This window comes from Lottia gigantea, assembly GCF_000327385.1.
Source record: "Lottia gigantea unplaced genomic scaffold LOTGIsca_53, whole genome shotgun sequence".
In the NCBI taxonomy this organism is placed as follows: domain Eukaryota; kingdom Metazoa; phylum Mollusca; class Gastropoda; family Lottiidae; genus Lottia; species Lottia gigantea.
This window is the reverse complement of record NW_008709815.1, coordinates 495,576-515,569: the sequence shown is the minus strand read 5'-3', so window position 1 is coordinate 515,569 and position 19,994 is coordinate 495,576. Positions and strand designations below refer to the sequence as shown.

At 35.2% G+C, this 19,994-nt stretch overlaps 5 protein-coding genes across 5 annotated transcripts; 2 read left to right on the top strand and 3 right to left on the bottom strand.

Moving 5' to 3' along the window:
• Positions 1–629: 629 nt before the first annotated feature.
• Positions 630–1,718, top strand: LOTGIDRAFT_165729 (hypothetical protein; the record flags this gene model as incomplete). Its single annotated transcript, XM_009062757.1, has 3 exons — positions 630–924; positions 1,067–1,302; positions 1,434–1,718. 3 exons carry the CDS (start codon positions 630–632, stop codon positions 1,716–1,718), a joined length of 816 nt encoding a protein of 271 aa, XP_009061005.1.
• Positions 1,719–5,313: 3,595 nt separating this feature from the next.
• LOTGIDRAFT_234616 (hypothetical protein) lies at positions 5,314–7,410 on the top strand (the record flags this gene model as incomplete). Its single annotated transcript, XM_009062756.1, has 3 exons — positions 5,314–5,608; positions 5,768–6,003; positions 6,133–7,410. 3 exons carry the CDS (start codon positions 5,314–5,316, stop codon positions 6,415–6,417), a joined length of 816 nt encoding a protein of 271 aa, XP_009061004.1. The 3' UTR covers positions 6,418–7,410.
• Positions 7,411–8,473: 1,063 nt separating this feature from the next.
• LOTGIDRAFT_70568 (hypothetical protein) lies at positions 8,474–8,635 on the bottom strand (the record flags this gene model as incomplete). The annotated part of the gene is made up of 1 exon (XM_009062690.1): positions 8,474–8,635. A coding segment is annotated over one exon (162 nt), but the record flags the coding sequence as incomplete, so codon positions are not given.
• A 2,968-nt stretch (positions 8,636–11,603) lies between these two features.
• LOTGIDRAFT_165726 (hypothetical protein) lies at positions 11,604–12,710 on the bottom strand (the record flags this gene model as incomplete). Its single annotated transcript, XM_009062755.1, has 3 exons — positions 11,604–11,888; positions 12,021–12,259; positions 12,419–12,710. The coding sequence occupies 3 exons, from the start codon at positions 12,708–12,710 to the stop codon at positions 11,604–11,606; spliced, it is 816 nt and encodes a 271-aa protein (XP_009061003.1).
• Positions 12,711–17,200: 4,490 nt separating this feature from the next.
• Positions 17,201–18,303, bottom strand: LOTGIDRAFT_165725 (hypothetical protein; the record flags this gene model as incomplete). The annotated part of the gene is made up of 3 exons (XM_009062754.1): positions 17,201–17,485; positions 17,614–17,852; positions 18,012–18,303. The coding sequence occupies 3 exons, from the start codon at positions 18,301–18,303 to the stop codon at positions 17,201–17,203; spliced, it is 816 nt and encodes a 271-aa protein (XP_009061002.1).
• Positions 18,304–19,994: the final 1,691 nt, after the last annotated feature.

Sequence of the window (19,994 nt, the reverse complement as noted above, 5' to 3'; positions counted from 1 at the left end):
GGGTTAGTAGGTCAGTGGCTTATATTTTAAATAGAAGGTTAGTGGGACAGTGGCTTATAATTGTATTAGAAGGGCAGTGGCTTATACTTTAAATAGATGGTTATCGGTTTCGAGTTTCATTGCACACTGACTGGCATTGTCCGTCTTCGTTATGCTAATAATGTGCAGAAAAATACAATTTCATTTGTAATTCGGTTTATAATCATTTCATTATTCGAGGACGTGAGCGTTAATTGGGAGATGTGAAAAGATATATTAGGACAGGAACTAAGACACTATATAGCCTATATTGTTATTAGATCAATTTTCATGATTCTATGGTTTAATAATAGGTCTAACAGGTTTCTTATAGATGAAGGATGACTCCTAAATGTTTAAACCTTAAATTTGAGGTTAGGCTACTTATTTATCCCTCTTAAGTCTTTTATTAAGTGAACGTTATTTGTATATTTAATTCCGTGATTGTCCGGAACTCTATAATAATCATAACGTCATAATACTAGCCGAACCTCCGAAAAGTTCCGAAGCTAAGCGTAGCGTAGTTACTAACAATAGGACACATAGTGACCGGCATTAAAACAGTACTGTAAATTGTGTTATCTTGTTTTCAAGTCAATTTATTTTGGAATATGGGAGGCTTGTTTTCGGGTTGTCGGAAACCTACAGAACGGAAAAATGTCCGAAATATTCAAGTTCTTCCAGTCGGAAGCGTTGATGGTCATACACAGAAAACTGATTATGGAGTTTTCTGTGTATCCAACACAAAGTCTGTGAAGAACTCGACTACTGGTGAAACTTCTGATACACCAACAAAATCTTCATCACCAACAGAAGATTTTAAGTTGGAAGACGAAGAAGATAGTGTTTCAGAAGAAGGAAAGAAAGAATGTCCACCTCAGAAAGGAGAAGTGCCAGAATCTCTTGGTAAGAATCTGTGTTTATAAATTGAACTAATATATCTGGTTACAGAACTATCTTTAATAACTTATTTTATAAATCATTGTGAAAATAAAACCGATTGTGTAAATTAACTTAACATTTAATATAAAATACTACCTTATTATAGGAGTGAAGAAATTGAGTGAAGAAAATGTGAAGACCATACTGGAACAAGAAGGTCTGGTTACCAATCTCAAAGGTCTTTCATCTAAAGGACTGGCCTTTGAGATTGTGGAAATATCAAGGGATGATGTAGTACCTCCAGCAAGATTGGGGGAAATAATAAAAAGCAGAGAAAAGCGAGCAGAACCAACTGTGGAGGAGATAAAGCAAAAACTCTTTGAAGCAGAACGGCGCCGCAAAGTAAGTTTTTTTTCTATTTAAACTTATCATCATCAGACATCAGTCCATCAAATGTATTATATGTAAGAATGATCATCATCAACATCAGTAGCCATTAAATCTATTAATTTATTCTTCTCCTATTCTTGTAGCAATTGGAAGAGGAACGAATAATTCGAGTTCGAGCCATGAAAAAAACAGAAACTGCTGGTGCTATCAAGGCCTATGAACAAAAGCAAAAGGCCTTGGAAGACCAGCAGACTCAAAAAATGGATGTCGCCGTGGCTGCTCGCCAGAATCATCTCCGTGAAATCAGAGACAAATTAAAGGAGAAAAGAAGACATGCCAATCTAGTTCGTCAGCGAAAAAATCTAAACCTGGATGATATGGATCCACCACCACCAGAAGAGCCACGTTTTAGATTTCATCATAACTGAATTATTTGTTCTTTTTTTTCTTTTTTTGGAGCGGGAGGGGATTAATAATTCCTGATTTATTTCTCAATAGGCTAGTCCAACCCCAAAGTATTTACTACAGTATACACAGTTTGATACGTTTGTGGTGATGATGAGATCAGTAATGATTAATAGTCAGATTGTATTTTGTAGTTGAGGCCAATATCTTATTCGTCAGGTCCTTAAAGGGATTGTAAAGAGTTTTTCTTTTTTTTGTGTATCGGGATCACTGATAGGTTCAATTTGCACCATTCTAATTTCAATCAGACGTTTGTGCTTTCCGCAATTCTACAGAAATTTGTGTTGGATGACGTCACTAATCGCAAACTATGCCCAAGTCCCTTGCGATTAGTGATGTCATCAAACACTTAGTTTTAGTGGAATTGCAGGATCTATTGACGTTTAATTGAGATTTAGAGTGGTGAAAATTGATGCTATCAGTGTCCCAGATATACAATAAAAATATCATTGTGTATATCTGGGACACTGATAAGTTCAATTTGTACCATTCTAATTTCAGTCCGACGTCTGTGGTTCCTGCAATTACACAGAAATTTGTGTTGGATGTCGTCACTAATCGCAAAATATGCCCAAGTCTCTTGCGATTAGTGACATCATCAAGCGCTTAGTGCTTCCTGCAATTCTACAGAAATTTGTGTTGGATAACGTTATTAATCGCAAACTATGCCCAAGTCCTTTGCGATTAGTGATGTCTTAAAACACTTAGTTTTAGTGGAATTGTAGGATCTACAGACGTTTAATTGAGATTTGGAATGGTGAAAATTGATGCTATCAGTGTCCCCGATATACAATAAAAATAGCATTGTGTGTATCTGGGATACTGATAAGTTCAATTTGTACCATTCTAATTTCAGTCCGACGTCTGTGGTTCCTGCAATTCTACAGAAATTTGTGTTGGATTACGTTATTAATCGCAAACTATGCCCAAGTCCTTTGCGATTAGTGATGTCTTAAAACACTTAGTTTTAGTGGAATTGTAGGATCTACAGACGTTTAATTGAGATTTAGAGTGGTGAAAATTGATGCTATCAGTGTCCCCGATATACAATAAAAATAGCATTGTGTGTATCTGGGACACTGATAGGTTCAATTTGCACCATTCTAATTTCAATCAGGCGGCTATGGTTTCCGCAATTCCAAAGAAATTTGTGTTGGATGATGTCACTAATCGCAAGATATGCCCAAGTCTCTTGCGATTAGTGACATCATAAAGCACTTAGTGGTTCCTGCAATTACACAGAAATTTGTGTTGGATGACGTCACTAATCGTAAAATATGCCCAAGTCTTTTGCGATTAGTGATGTCATCGAACACTTAGTCTTAGTGGAATTTGAAGGATCTACAGACGTTTATTTGAGATTTGGAATGGTGAAAATTGATGCTATCAGTGTCCCCGATATACAATAAAAATAGCATTGTGTGTATCTGGGATACTGATTCAATACAGGTTCAATTTGCACCATTCTAATTTCAGTCCGACATCTGTGGTTTCTGAAATTACACAGAAATTTGTGTTGGGTGACGTCACTAATCGCAAAATATGCCCAAGTCCTTGTGCTTAGTGACTTCATCAAACACTTAGTTTTAGACGAATTGCAGGAACCACAGACGTCTGATTGAATTTGAAAAATTGTAGCTACCATTGCCCCCTATACACATGAAATTTTTAGAAAACCTTTTTACAATCCCTTTAACATTTTATATTATATTTGGTAATTTTAAACTCATACTGTCGGGAGATGAGTCAACATCCTTCAAGCTGGTCTCGAGTCTGAGTAAATCTCCTCTCCTCCCCTCTGACTTCAAGTAAAGTTTTTGTTTTTTACTGTTATAAAAGATTTATTATTAATAAACTTAAATAGAAGAATGTTTTTTTTTTAATTAATATTACCTATCAAGTATAGTTCATGTGAGAAAAGATACAATACAACACTTCAGGTATTTTCGCACCTTCACCCAATCTGTTCCGATGCCTTTTATCCAGTCAGGGGCTTATAGTTTCATTAGAAGGGCACTAGGTTAATAGGTCAGGGCCTTATAGTTTCATTAGAAGAGCAGTAGGTTAATAGGTCAGGGGCTTATAGTTTCATTAGAAGAGCAGTAGGTTAATAGGTCAGGGGCTTATAGTTTCATTAGAAGAGCAGTAGGTTAATAGGTCAGGGGCTTTTAGTTTCATTAGAAGGACAGCAGATTAATAGGTCAGGGGCTAATAGTTTCATTAGAAGGGCAGTAGGTTAATAGGTCAGGATCTAATGGTTTCATTAGAAGGGTTGTAGGTTAATAGGTCAGTGTCTTATAGTTTCAATAGAAGAGCAGTGGGTTATTAGGTCAGTGGCCTATGATTTCGTAGTTAAGGAGGTTAGTAGGTCACTTGCCTTTAGTTCCATAAAGAGGACAGGTCCATAAGGTCAGTGTCTTATGGTTCCAATAGAAGGAAAGTAGGTTAATTGGTCAGTGGCCGATATTTCATTAAAAGCTTGGTAGGTAAGTAGGTCAGTTGCATTTAGTTCCATAAGGGCGGTAGATTAGTAGGTTTGTGGCCTATAAGAAATGCAGTAGATAAGTGACTTAAAGGTTCATTAGGGCAGTAGGCCAATGGCTTTAAGTTCAATTTAAAGGGTAGTTGGTCGGTGGCATCTAGTTTCAATAGGAGTCAAGTAAATTTATAGGTCAGTGGCACGGGAAGTAGGTCAATGGTTTTAGTTTCATTAGAAGGATGTAGTTTAATAGGTCATTGGTTTCATTAGAAGGCGGTAAGTAGATCAGTGGCCTATTGAACGGACAATAGGTTAGTAGGCCATTAGAAGGGCAGTTGGTTAATACGTCAGTGGCACGGGAAGTAGGTCAATTGTTTTAGTTTCATTAGAAGGGCAGTAGGTTAATAGGTCAGTGTTTTTTTTATAGGTGAGTGGCCTATTGTTTCATTAGAAAGGCAATGGGTTAGTAGGTCAGTGGATTACATTTTAAATAGAAGGTTAGTGGGACAGTGGCTTATAGATTTATTAGAAGGGCAGTGGCTTATAGTTTAAATAGAAGATTATCAGTTTCGAGTTTCATTGCATACTGACTGGCATTGTCCGTCTTCATTATGCTAATAATGTGCAGAAAAATATAATTTCATTTGTGATCGGTTTATAATCTGTTCAATATTCTAATACGAGAGCTTTAATTGGGAAATGTGAAGAGATATATTAGGACTGGGACTAAGGCACTATATTGTTATTAGATCAATTTTCATGATTCTATGGTATAATAATAGGTCTAACAGGTTTCTTATAGATGAAGGATGACTCCTAAATGTTTAAACCTTAAATTTGAGGTTAGACTACTTATTTATCCCTCTTAAGTCTTTTATTAAGTGAACGTTATTTGTATATTTAATTCCGTGATTGTCCGGAACTCTATAATAATCATAACGTCATAATACAAGCCAAACCTCCGAAAAGTTCCGAAGCTAAGCGTAGCGTAGTTACTAACAATAGGACACATAGTGACCGGCATTAAAACAGTGCTGTAAATTGTGTTTTATTGTTTTCAAATCAATTTATTTTGGAATATGGGAGGTTTGTTTTCGAGTTGTCGGAAACCTACCGAACGGAAAAATGTCCGAAATATTCAAGTTCTTCCAGTCGGAAACGCTGATGGTCATTCACAGAAAACTGATTATGGAGTTTTCTGTGTATCCAACACAAAGTCTGTGAAGAACTCGAGTACTGGTGAAACTTCTGATGCACAAACAAAATCTTCATCACCAACAGAAGATTTTAAGTTGGAAGAAGAAGAAGATAGTGTTTCAGAAGAAGGAAAGAAAGAATGTCCACCTGAGAAAGGAGTAGCACCAGAATCTCTTGGTAAGAATCTGTGTTTATAAATTGAACTGATATATCTGGTTACAGAACTATCTTTAATAACTTTTTTTATAAATCATTGTGAAAATAAAACCGATTGTGTAAATTAACTTTAACACTGCAACAATGTAACATTTTATATTAAATACTACCTTATTGTAGGAGTGAAGAAATTGAGTGAAGAAAATGTGAAGACCATACTGGTACAAGAAGGTCTGGTTACCAATCTCAAAGGTCTTTCATCTAAAGGACTAGCCTTTGAGATTGTGGAAAAATCAAGGGATGATGTAGTACCTCCAGCAAGATTGGAGGAAATAATAAAAAGTAGAGAAAAGCGAGCAGAACCAACTGTGGAGGAGATAAAGAAAAAACTCTTTGAAGCAGAACGGCGCCGCAAAGTAAGGTTTTTTTATTATTTAAACTTATCATCATCAGACATCAGTCCATCAAATGTATTATATGTGAGAATGATCATCAACATCAGTAGCCATTAAATCTATTAATTTATTCTTCTCCTATTCTTGTAGCAATTGGAAGAGGAACGAATAATTCGAGTTCGAGCCATGAAAAAAACAGAAACTGCTGGTGCTATCAAGGCCTATGAACAAAAGCAAAAGGCCTTGGAAGACCAGCAGACTCAAAAAATGGATGTCGCCGTGGCTGCTCGCCAGAATCATCTCCGTGAAATCAGAGACAAATTAAAGGAGAAAAGAAGACATGCCAATCTAGTTCGTCAGCGAAAAAATCTAAACCTGGATGATATGGATCCACCACCACCAGAAGAGCCACGTTTTAGATTTCATCATAACTGAATTATTTGTTCTTTTTTTTCTTTTTTTTGGAGCGGGAGGGGAATTAATAATTCCTGATTTATTTCTCAATAGGCTAGTCCAACCCCGAAGTATACACTACAGTACATACAGTTTGATACGTTTGTGGTGATGATGAGATCTTTAATAATTAATAGACTGTATTTTGTAGTTGAGGCAAATATCTTATTCGTCAGGTCTTTAAAGGGATTGTAAAGAGATTTTCTTTTTTATGTGTATCGGGATCACTGTTATGTTCAATTTGCACCATTCTAATTTCAATCAGGCGGCTATGGTTTCCGCAATTCCAAAGAAATTTGTGTTGGATGATGTCATTAATCGGAAGATATGCCCAAGTCTCTTGCGATTAGTGACATCATAAAGCACTTAGTGGTTCCTGCAATTACACAGAAATTTGTGTTGGATGACGTCACTAATCGCAAACTATGCCCAAGTCTTTTGCGATTAGTGATGTCATCAAACACTTAGTTTTAGTGGAATTGCAGGATCTACAGACGTTTAATTGAGATTTAGAGTGGTGAAAATTGATGCTATCAGTGTCCCCGATATACAATAAAAATAGCATTGTGTGTATCTGGGATACTGATAGGTTATTTGCACCATTCTAATTTCAGTCCAACGTCTGTGGTTCCTGCAATTACACAGAAATTTGTGTTGGATGACGTCACTAATCGCAAAATATGTCCAAGTCCTTGCGCTTAGTGACTTCATCAAACATTTAGTTTTAGACGAATTGCAGGAACCACAGACGTCTGATTGAATTTGAAATGGTGCAAATTGATGCTACCATTGCCCCCGATACACATGAAATTTTTAGAAAACCTTTTTACAACCCCTCTAACATTTTATATTGTATTTGGTAATTTTAGATTCATACTGTCTCGAGTCTGAGTGAATCTCCTCTCCTCCCCTCTGACTTCAAGTAAAGTTTGGGTTTTTACCGTTATAAAAGATTTATTATGAATAAACTTAAATAGAAGAATGTTGTTTTTAAATCACTATTACCTATCAAGTATAGTACATGTGAGAAAAGATACAATACAACACTTCAGGTATTTTCGCACAAAGTCATTCACTCACCCAAATCTATTCCTATGCCTTGGAGCCTTTTACCCAGTGTCGTAGTCAGGATCAAGCCCGAAGGGGGGGGGAGGGGGGGCTGCCCGAGATTGCCCGAATTTCTAACTAATTATAAGATTTATAAGTTATCTTGCTTTCGGGACTGTGGGGGGTGGGGGCCACTGCCCCCTCTGTCCCCCTATGGCTCCGCCACTGCTTTTATCCTCTCCACTTGCACTCCACAATCTGTTGTATTTGTTACTAGCAGAGAAACGAAAACGGTCGGTTAATAAGTCCATTAGAAAGCTAATTTGGCACGATTTTAGCCAAGTCAAGGGCCATAATAATGAATGATCAAATACAAGTAAGATTGCAACAAGATATCCAATACCTGTATCAAAACTAGATCAAAACTATCTATGACCGCCATAAACATCTGCATCGAGAAGTGGACATTTACAAATTAAACTTAATGTCAAAATTTATTCACGGTTTTAATTTCTTTGACATGTTATAATTGTGATGTTCAAGATCATTGCCGGTTTTCTTCCTTTTCATTTTAACAACTGGTTTGGTACTGTCTAATATTCCATCATATAATCTCGTTCTCATAGGCCATTTCTGAAACATATAATGTATTTTTGGACTTAGAAACCAACAGGCTATGTTATCTTGATACAGTAAAGGTGTCGGAGTTAGACAACATCTAACCTTTGATATAGAAGTAATAAGAATGCCATTTTGTAAGGGCAGTTGCCTTTTAGGGTTCAGTGTTCTCTACAGTATGATACAAATATATATGTAGGATGACAGCACCTCGTTTGTGCTCAGAAAGTATTCTGCAACTATAGAAATTTATTTTAAAATACGTCTGCCTTTACAATATCCCATACAAACAATTTAAGCAAAATGTTCTTACCTTAACTGGATGGTAAACGGGAACTGTTGAATTTTCAGTAGCACGAGATAAACTATAACTATCTAATGTTTTCATTAAATGAGAAATATATGTAGTAGCAAGAACTAACACATCTAATTTAGAAAGTTTTGTATCTGGTGGCACCGAGGGGAGAATTTCCTGGAGGTTCAAAAAGGCGGTACGAAGAGTCTTCACCCTGGATCTCTCCCTAGCTGCATTACTTACTGGTCGTCCACGACGTCTGGAACTATTTTCATGGGATGAATTTTCTATTCCTTCGTGATAACATTGAAGTTCGTCCTCCGAAACGCTTTGCGAGCAATTTGAAAACATTTTGAGGGTAAGGTCTAGTATGCTCCCGTTCTGTGTGACCTTTTCCTGAATATTTAGATCCAAAACAGCCAATGCTCGGGAACAGACAATTATAAATACTAATTTAATATTAAATTTAAAATCCAACAAAACATTTTCAAGCGTCACTTCACCGAACTGGTTTGCAGGAAAATAAACACTCTCAATGGTCAATTCATTGACACCTTATGCTTACCCGAATTATGTAACTACACTGAAGGCAAACATGAAATAGAATACCAAAGTTTATGCTGAAATCGAAACTCAAAGCACAGTTGCACTTTAATGGTTCAAAGTTTTTATTGTATATTCCAAAATGCGTATGATATCGTGTCAAACTGGGATATCACTACCATTTCCTTCAAAGTGGGATTTTGACATTCTGTTCCATACGTAAATAAAATAATAGATCTAATACACAATCTTGAATGACATTCATAAATTCTCTGTTTTCTATGTGATACCAATAACATTTTCTTTCATAAATATCAGAATTTCTTGGATGTGATATTGAACTTGGGCGATACGTACTAGCAGTTTGTCTAATTCATTGCTAGAGTAATTTCATGCACTCATATTACATGTTATTATTCACCGGTGTAAATTCTAAGCTTGTAAATGTTCTGTTGTAAAAAAAATTCTAGGGGGAGAGAGGAGTGACTTAAAAAACATCATTGAAAAAGGTCAGGCGCATAATTTTGTAGGGTGTTGTATGTTCTTCATTGGCAAAAAAGCGGCACAGAACGGACATTAATATGCCTATGACACATCTCATTCATCGTTGGTGTGTGCCATTTGAATTTTCAGTTTGGTGTCTATAGTCAAATGTCAAGAAAGATCTATATTTTGACACAGATCGTTTTGTTTGGCGCACAACTACCTATCCCATGTCACTATGTTGAAATAATGGATGCTGTTACTGAAATGGACACGGAAAGAAACAACAAGCCCTCTTGTGCTAGTCTTTACAACATAAGAACAGTTTGTAAATAAAAATAAGATAGTTTTGTGCAACCGTTTCGCATGCGTCATACACGGGTGTACTTGTATCGCCCAAACTCACTTACAAGACAAATATCGCAGAGAGAAAAATTCAAAGTGGATATTTCCTGGGTTAAAGCACGTATATTGAGATTATCTTACGATGTGTTAGTATTGACTCTCAGAACATTTAGATTATTCATCAATTGTCAATGAAACAATGGAATTCTGAGAAATCTGGTTCTACTAGACCTTTTAAAACAATTCACAATTAATAGAGAAACACCCTGAGGCATTGAAACTGACACTCTCTATAACATTATTTTCACTTGACAATACATTCCTCCCTGGACCATATACATTTCTCTATCGTTTTATTTGATAGCAATGGAAAGGGGTGAATGGTGCACATTTTCTCCAAAAAACACGGACTGGGGCACACCAATCCTTAACTGCCCCTAGAGGTTAACTTAGTATCCAGGCATATGTAGCCCTACATGTATTTTTTCTGATCGATATAAGAATGAGACAATTTAGCTTCCTTTAAATATCAAATTAAACCCATGTGTAGATTGGTTCCATGGGTTCCAAGCATTGGAATATTGTGGGATCCTTAGGTTTTCCAGCACGGCTCTCCAGATTCCAGCGAGCTACTTTAAGTAATGATCCATTTTGTGGCCCTTGCCATGTCTTAAATAATATGTTTAATTAGCTTTTTCAATCTCTTATCAACCGACCCTTTTCGTCCCCCTGCTAAATACATTAAGGAGTGCAAGCAGAAAGGATAAAAGGCATCGGAACGGATTCTGGTGAATGAATGACTTGTTGCGAAAATACCTGAAGTGTTGTATTGTATCTTTTCTCACATACTTGATAGGTAATATTGATTTAAAAACAACATTCTTCTATTTAATTTTATTCATAATAAATCTTTTATAACAATAAAAATCCCAAACTTTACTTGAAGTCAGAGTGGAAGAGAGGATATTTACTCAGACTTGAGACCAGCTTGAAGGATGTTGACTCATTCCCGACAGTATGAATTTAAAATTACCAAATATGATATAAAATATTAAAGGGATTGTAAAAAGGTTTTCTAAAAATTTCATGTGTATCGGGGGCAATGGTAGCGTCAATTTGCACCATTTCAACTAGGTGTTTGGCGACGTTACTAAGCGCAAGAGACTTGGGCATATTTTGCGAATAGTGATGTCATCCAACACAAATTTCTGTGTAATTGCAGGAACCACTAAGTGCTTGATGATGTCACTAATCGCAAGAGACTTGGGCATATTTTGCGATTAGTGACGTCACCCAACACAAATTTCTGTGTAATTGCAGGAACCACAGACGCCTGATTGACATTGGAATGGTGCAAATTGAACTTATCAGTGTCCCAGATACACACAATGCTATTTTCATTGTATATCGGGACACTGATAGCATCAATTTCCACCATTCCCAATCTCAATTAAACGTAGATCCTGCAATTCGACTGAAACTAATCGCAAGGGACTTGGGCATATTTTGTGATTAGTGACGTCATCCAACACAAATTTCAGTGGAACTGCGGAAACCACAGACGTCTGATTGAAATTAGAATGATGCAAATTGAACCTATCAGTGATCCCGATACACAAAAAAAAAAGAAAAACTCTTTACAATCCCTTTAAAGACCTGGCGAATAAGATATTGGCCTCAACTACAAAATACAATCTAACTGTTAATTATCACAGATCTCATTATCACCACAACCGTATTAAACTGTTGGACTAGCCTATTGAGAAATAAATGTAACAATCAGGAATAATTAATCCCCCTTCCGCTCAAAAAAAAAAAATAAAAAAGAACAAATAATTCAGTTATGATGAAATCTAAAACGTGGCTCTTCTGGTGGTGGTGGATCCATATCATCCAGGTTTAGATTTTTTCGCTGACGAACTAGATTGGCATGTCTTCTTTTCTCCTTTAATTTGTCTCTGATTTCACGGAGATGATTCTGGCGAGCAGCCACGGCGACATCCATTTTTTGAGTCTGCTGGTCTTCCAATGCCTTTTGCTTTTGTTCATAGGCCTTGATAGCACCAGCAGTTTCTGTTTTTTTCATAGCTCGAACTCGAATTATTCGTTCCTCTTCCAATTGCTACAAGAATAGGAGCAGAATAAATTAATAGATTTAATGGCTACTGATGTTGATGATGATCATTCTTACATATAATACATTTGATGGACTGATGTCTGATGATGATAAGTTTAAATATAAAAAAAACCTTACTTTGCGGCGCCGTTCTGCTTCAAAGAGTTTTTGCTTTATCTCCTCCACAGTTGGTTCTGCTCGCTTTTCTCTACTTTTTATTATTTCCTCTAATCTTGCTGGAGGTACTACATCCTCCCTTGATTTTTCCACAATCTCAAAGGCCAGTCCTTTAGATGAAAGACCTTTGAGATTGGTTACCAGACCTTCTTGTACCAGTATGGTCTTCACATTTTCTTCACTCAATAATTTCTTCACTCCTACAATAAGGTTGTATTTAATATAAAATGTTACATTGTTGCAGTGTTAAAGTAAATTTATTCAATCGGTTTTATTTTCACAATGATTTATAAAATAAGTTATTAAAGATAGTTCTGTTACCAGATATATCAGTTCAATTTATAAACACAGATTCTTACCAAGAGATTCTGGCGCTTCTCCTTTCTGAGGTGGACATTCTTTCTTTCCTTCCGAAAAACTGTCTTCTTTTTCTTCCAAATTCGTATCTACTGTTGGTGGTGATGATTTTGTTGGTGTATCAGAAGTTTCACCAGTAGTCGAGTTCTTCGCAGACTTTGTGTTGGATACACAGAAGACTCCATAATCAGTTTTATGTGTATGACCATCAGCGTTTCCGACTGGAAGAACTTGAATATTTCGGACATTTTTCCGTTCGGTAGGTTTCCGACAACTCGAAAACAAACCTCCCATATTCCAAAATAAATTGATTTGAAAACAATAAAACACAATTTACAGCACTGTTTTAAGGCCGGTCACTATGTGTCTTATTGTTAGTAACTACGCTACGCTTAGCTTCGGAACTTTTCGGAGGTTCGGCTTGTATTATGACGTTATGATTATTATAGAGTTCCGGACAATCACGGAATTAAATATACAAATAACGTTCACTTAATAAAAATCTTAAAAGGGATAAATAAGTAGCCTAATTCAATAGAATGGATTTGATATATCCAGATACAGATATCTATGTACTATAACAAAAGTGATGCTGTTTAATGTTTAAACATTTAGGAGTCATCCTTCATCTATAAGAAACCTGTTAGACCTATTATTAAACCATAGAATCATGAAAATTGATCTAATAACAATATAGGCTATATAGTGTCTTAGTCCCTGAATTCATATGTTTCTTCACAATTTCCCCATTAAAGATGGGTTCTCTTATTTATGAAAATACTAATATGCTAACACTTATATGAATAGAAAGTACAGGAAAAATACCAGTTTGTCTCACATGTCCATAATTAATTCATAATTAGAAGAGAATTAACAGCAGAATTGCATTGTAATTATTATCTATAGTCCAGGTAACTGTCATGTATCACAAATTAAACTTTTAATTAAAACTATTTGTCTTTTGATTTAACAGTTCAATTTACTAATATTGAGAGTCAATATATCTTATTGATAATTCAACACATCTTCCGGATCTGGTATGTTAAGTATTTGGTAAAGCTAGGTTGTTTCAAATGACTGTTTGCAGTAGCAATTTCTAACCGATTATCATTTCAGAAGTTGTCTCATATTCCTTCTCAATCTGGAACCTTCTTGTAATTCAACTATAGATCGGGGAGAACCATGAGTTTCTATAACTTTCCCTTTTAGTAATTCTTTCTTTTCTTTTTTGACAATAGGATCATTTGGTTTTAAGTTTGATAAAGTTTTACTTCTGCTTTGTTATAATAAAACTCTTGTTTCTTCTGTTTCTGATAAAGGATATCTTTAATTATATAACCATCATCACATTTTTCTAGCCAGCCTCTTCCTATTGTTATTTTCAATTCTGTAAAATTTCATCTTCTTTATTGTATCTCTGGAATTCTTCATTCTGTTGTGGAGCTAAATTGGTAAGTATAAATTTAACTACATATTTCATTCACGTCTACTTCAGGTATTAATGTTTCAGTACTTTCAGGTAAGTAGTATCTTGATAATGTATCGGATACATACATTTCAGTTCCTGGTTTATGTTTATAACATTAAAATCATATTTTTTTAATGCGAGTATAAATTTTTGTATTTATGGAACTTCTAAAATGACTTTTTGAAGATATTTTCAAGTCTTTAAGGATCATTCTCAACATTAAAATGTCTTCCATATAGGTATTTGTGGAATTTCTGACATCTAAATAATATGGCTCAGATTTCTTTTTCTATCTGGGCTTATCTCTTTTGAATTTCATTCAAAGCTTTTAATGCAAAAGCTTTTGTTTATTTTTTCTTTAATGGAATTGATTCATCTATTTTAATATGGTGAGTACCTGGCATACATCCAAGGCCATTGAATAATTGAAAATATTCAGCTCCAATACCATGTATAGTCACAGTTTTATACAGGTATAAGCTCCTATAAGTGACATTGATTTAGTATTGACAATATGAAATTTAGTCTCAATTTCTATATCTTTTAACTTTCATCTGGACAACTTTACCTTCATTTATTAATCTTTCTCTGATTAAGAAGATTTGGTGCCAAAAACCAATTCTGTCTCGAACACGTTTATCTGGTTTCCGAAATCCACAGCTTTTCACCCAAATTTTTAAAGCAGTGATAAATTATACTACTTTTTCATCAGGACCCTGTTTCTCAATAAATCGTATGACCTACTACTTAAGACTAATGTTAAGATTGTCTTAAGTTTGCGATTACGTACAATAGAAATGAGTGAGCGATTTTTTCGTCATCTGATAGCCATGAAAACAATTTCCTTTTTCTCCGACCCCTAGCATATGATAGGGCCAATTCTCTGCTTATTTTTTTTTTTATCTTTTTATAGTCCATAGTCTATAGGCAAATTCAGCATGGCTTTTAAATGGTTTCCATGCCACAAGCAGATCTGAAGAGTTCCTGTCCATAGATGGACAACATTCTGTTAATGAATCCATATTTCTTCACTATAATTTATCATTTTAAATTGTTATTGTTCATTAAAAGCTTTTTCCGTATCATTTTTGCCGGATGGTTTAATTGAATAGCCATTTTCATTGGATTTCTTCTGACACTGTGTAAGATTTTGGTACGGACACAACCATCATTGTTAACATTCATTAAAAACTAACTTTTACAACAGAAGATTCAATACAGGGAAACAACTCAATATAATTCAGACCACAAAGTAATAATCATTTTTAGTCCTGTAACCAAGTAACTGTCATAGCCTCTTCTGCTCTTCTAATGAACCTCTAAGTCACTTATCTACTTCGAATAGGCCACAGACCTATTAATCTACCGTACTGCACTTCTTATGGAACTAAATGCAACTGACTTACTAACCTCCATACATAACAAGCTTAAATGAAACAATGGACCACTGACCTATTAACCACTGCTCTTCTTTCTTTAAGACCTATTAATCTACTGCCCTTCTAAAGCCCCTGACCTATTAACCTTCTAATGAAACTGTTGCCAACTGACCTATTATTGAAATTGTCACCAAATGCCTTACTGAAAATCTAACAAATTTCCCAACTGACCTACTTTCATTTTAATGACGAATTTTAATATAACATTTTTTATTTTCCTTTAGTTTTGCACATGTATTTTCCGGAATCTTGTTTGTATTTGATCATTCATTTTGTGGCCCTTGATCTGGCTTAAATAATATGCTTTTTCATGGACTTATCAACCGACCCTTTTCGTTTTCCTGCTAATAGCAGATGCAACAGATTGTGGAGTGCAAGCAGAAAGGATAAAATTCTGCAAGGCATAGGAATAGAAAATGCCGGAAGTGTTGGATTGTATCTTTTCTCACATGTACTATACTTGATAGGTAATAGTGATTTAAAAACAACATTCTTCTATTTAAGTTTATTCATAATAAATCTTTTATAACAGTAAAAAACAAAAACTTTACTTGAAGTCAGAGGGGAGGAGAGGAGATTTACTCAGACTCGAGACCAGCTTGAAGGATGTTGACTCATCTCCCGACAGTTTAAAATTGCCAAATATAATATAAAATGTTAAAGGGATTGTAAAAAGGTTTTCTAAAATAGTTTATGTGTATTGGGGGCAACTGTGTTTGATGACATCACTAATCGCAAGAGACTTGGGCAGTATCAGTATCCCAGATACACACAATGCTATTTTGATTGTATATCGAGGACACTGATAGAATCAATTTTCACCATTCCAAATCTCAATTAAACGTCTGTAGATCCTGCAATTCCACTAAAACTAAGTGTTTGATGACATCACTAATAGCAAGGGACTTGGGCTTATTTTGCAATTAGTGACGTCATCCAACACAAATTTCTGTGTAATTGCAGGAACCACTAAGTGCTTGATGATGTCACTAATCGCAAGAGAATTGGGCATATTTTGCGATGAGTGACGTCATCCAACACAAATTTTTGTGTAATTGCAGGAACCACTAATTACTTGATGATGTCACTAATCGCAAGAGACTTTGGCATATTTTGCGATTAGTGACGTCACCCAACACAAATTTCTGTGTAATTGCAGGAACCACAGCCGCCTGATTGAAATTGGAATGGTGCAAATTGAACTTATCAGTATCCCAGATACACACAATGCTATTTTTATTGTATATCGAGGACACTGATAGCATCAATTTTCACCATTCCAAATCTCAATTAAACGTCTGTAGATCCTGCAATTCCACTAAAACTAGGTGTTTGATGACATCACTAATCGCAAAGGACTTGGGCATATTTTGCAATTAGTGAGGTCACCCAACACAAAATTCTGTGTAATTGCAGGAACCACAGAAGTTGGACTGAAATTAGAATGTTGCAAATTGAATCTATCAGTATCCCAGATACACACAATGCTATTCCACTGAAACTAAGTGTTTTTTTGACATCACTAATCGCAAGGGACTTGGGCATATTTTGTGATTAGTGACGTGCTCCAACACTAATCTCAGTTGAATTGCGGAAACCACAGACGTCTAATTGAAATTGGAATGTTGCAACTTGAACCTATCAGTGATCCCGATACACATAAAAAAAGAAAACCTCTTTACAATCCCTTTAAAGACCTGGCGAATAAGATATTGGCCTCAACTACAAAATACAATCTAACTGTTAATTATCACAGATCTCATTATCACCACAACCGTATTAAACTGTTGGACTAGCCTATTGAGAAATAAATGTAACAATCAGGAATAATTAATCCCCCTTCCGCTCAAAAAAAAAAATAAAAAAGAACAAATAATTCAGTTATGATGAAATCTAAAACGTGGCTCTTCTGGTGGTGGTGGATCCATATCATCCAGGTTTAGATTTTTTCGCTGACGAACTAGATTGGCATGTCTTCTTTTCTCCTTTAATTTGTCTCTGATTTCACGGAGATGATTCTGGCGAGCAGCCACGGCGACATCCATTTTTTGAGTCTGCTGGTCTTCCAAGGCCTTTTGCTTTTGTTCATAGGCCTTGATAGCACCAGCAGTTTCTGTTTTTTTCATAGCTCGAACTCGAATTATTCGTTCCTCTTCCAATTGCTACAAGAATAGGAGAAGAATAAATTAATAGATTTAATGGCTACTGATGTTGATGATCATTCTTACATATAATACATTTGATGGACTGATGTCTGATGATGATAAGTTTAAATAAAAAAAAAACTTACTTTGCGGCGCCGTTCTGCTTCAAAGAGTTTTTGCTTTATCTCCTCCACAGTTGGTTCTGCTCGCTTTTCTCTACTTTTTATTATTTCCTCTAATCTTGCTGGAGGTACTACATCCTCCCTTGATTTTTCCACAATCTCAAAGGCCAGTCCTTTAGATGAAAGACCTTTGAGATTGGTTACCAGACCTTCTTGTACCAGTATGGTCTTCACATTTTCTTCACTCAATAATTTCTTCACTCCTACAATAAGGTTGTATTTAATATAAAATGTTACATTGTTGCAGTGTTAAAGTAAATTTATTCAATCGGTTTTATTTTCACAATGATTTATAAAATAAGTTATTAAAGATAGTTCTGTTACCAGATATATCAGTTCAATTTATAAACACAGATTCTTACCAAGAGATTCTGGCGCTTCTCCTTTCTGAGGTGGACATTCTTTCTTTCCTTCCGAAAAACTGTCTTCTTTTTCTTCCAAATTCGTATCTACTGTTGGTGGTGATGATTTTGTTGGTGTATCAGAAGTTTCACCAGTAGTCGAGTTCTTCGCAGAATTTGTGTTGGATACACAGAAGACTCCATAATCAGTTTTCTGTGTATGACCATCAGCGTTTCCGACTGGAAGAACTTGAATATTTCGGACATTTTTCCGTTCGGTAGGTTTCCGACAACTCGAAAACAAACCTCCCATATTCCAAAAAAATGGACTTAAAACAAGAAAACACAATTTACAGCACTGTTTTAAGGCCGGTCACTATGTGTCCTATTGTTAGTAACTACGCTACGCTTAGCTTCGGAACTTTCCGGAGGTTCGGCTTGTATTATGACGTTATGATTATTATAGAGTTCCGGGCAATCACGGAATTAACTATTCAAATAACGTTCACTTAATAAAAGTCTTTGAGGGATAAATAAGTAGCCTAACAGGATAGATTTAAAATAATCAGATTCAGACATCATTGTAGGAAATATAATGCTGTTTAAGGTTTAAACATTAAATAAGATGTCGTCCTTTATCTATTAGCAAAAAGAGCTAAGGTGCAATCTTGTTATTAACCATCGAATACTAAGTCATCGTGGAAAATAAGCTAAAGTTAATTTAGCAATATGGGCTACATATAGTGCCTTAGTCCTTGTCTTTATGTCTCTTCACTTCTTATTTTTCTCCACCGAGCCTAACGAGGACGGACAATGCCAGTCATTGTGCAATGAATCTCGAAGCTAATAACCTTCTATTGAAACTATAAGCCACTGACCTATTAACCCACTGTCCCACTAACCCTCTATTGAAACTATAAAAGTATAAGCCATTGACCTTTTAATCTACTGTCCTTCTAATGAAACTATAAGCCTCTGACCTATTAACCTTTCAATAGACCACAAACCTACTGATCTACTGAACCCCTGACCTATTAACCTACTGCCCTTCTAATGAAATGATAAGCCCCTGACCTACTAACCTACTGCCCTTCTAATGAAACTATAGGTGCTTGACCTATTAACCTACTGTCCTTCTAATGAAGCTATAAACCCCTGACCTATTAACCTACTGTCTTTCTAATGAAACTATAAGCCCCTGACCTATTAACCTACTGCTCTTCTAATGAAACTAGAAGCCCCTCGACCTATTAACCTTCTTATGAAACTGTTTCCAACTGACCTACTAACTTACCATTGATATTGTTGCAAACTGCCCTACTGATATCCCTCCTTTTTAATGACAGAGATTAATATAATAACAGTTTATTTTCTTAAAATCTAAAATTTATAATTTACATATATCTACAAGATAAAAATACTACATCACAGAATAAATAGGTCATGTAAACAATAACAATAAATAACATAATTATATAAATAATATAAAACAGGACGGATTACCACTAAATTTCAGGAAAATGAAATAAGGATGGATTTATTGTGTGATAATAAATACCCCTTAATTTGTTAATGAACTTTTCCAAACATACATGCTAGATATTCATGTGAAGATTTCCAATTTATCAAATTAATGGTGAAATGGTTTCCAAGCTTTAAAATGCTTATGGTATGCACTATAAAAGTCATGGAGGGTAAAATTTGAAAAGGCACTAAATTTAAACTGTTCAAAGTTCATTTTTGAGCCAATATTTAAATTAAAATTTTACAAATAAAAAGAAGACTGATTCATTCCAATAAAAACAAGCATAGCACTAATAAAATCAATAAAATTATCGCATGGCTCAAATGTTCGAAACATGATTTCATTCAAAAATATTTTTAGTGAGGTTTGATAAAAAATTAGAAGCCGAGTGTTTAAAATTCATTGGAGTAAAATGGAATATTAAATTTCACTAATAAAATTGTCTTCCACAAAAATGTAATATAAATATATTAATGGGT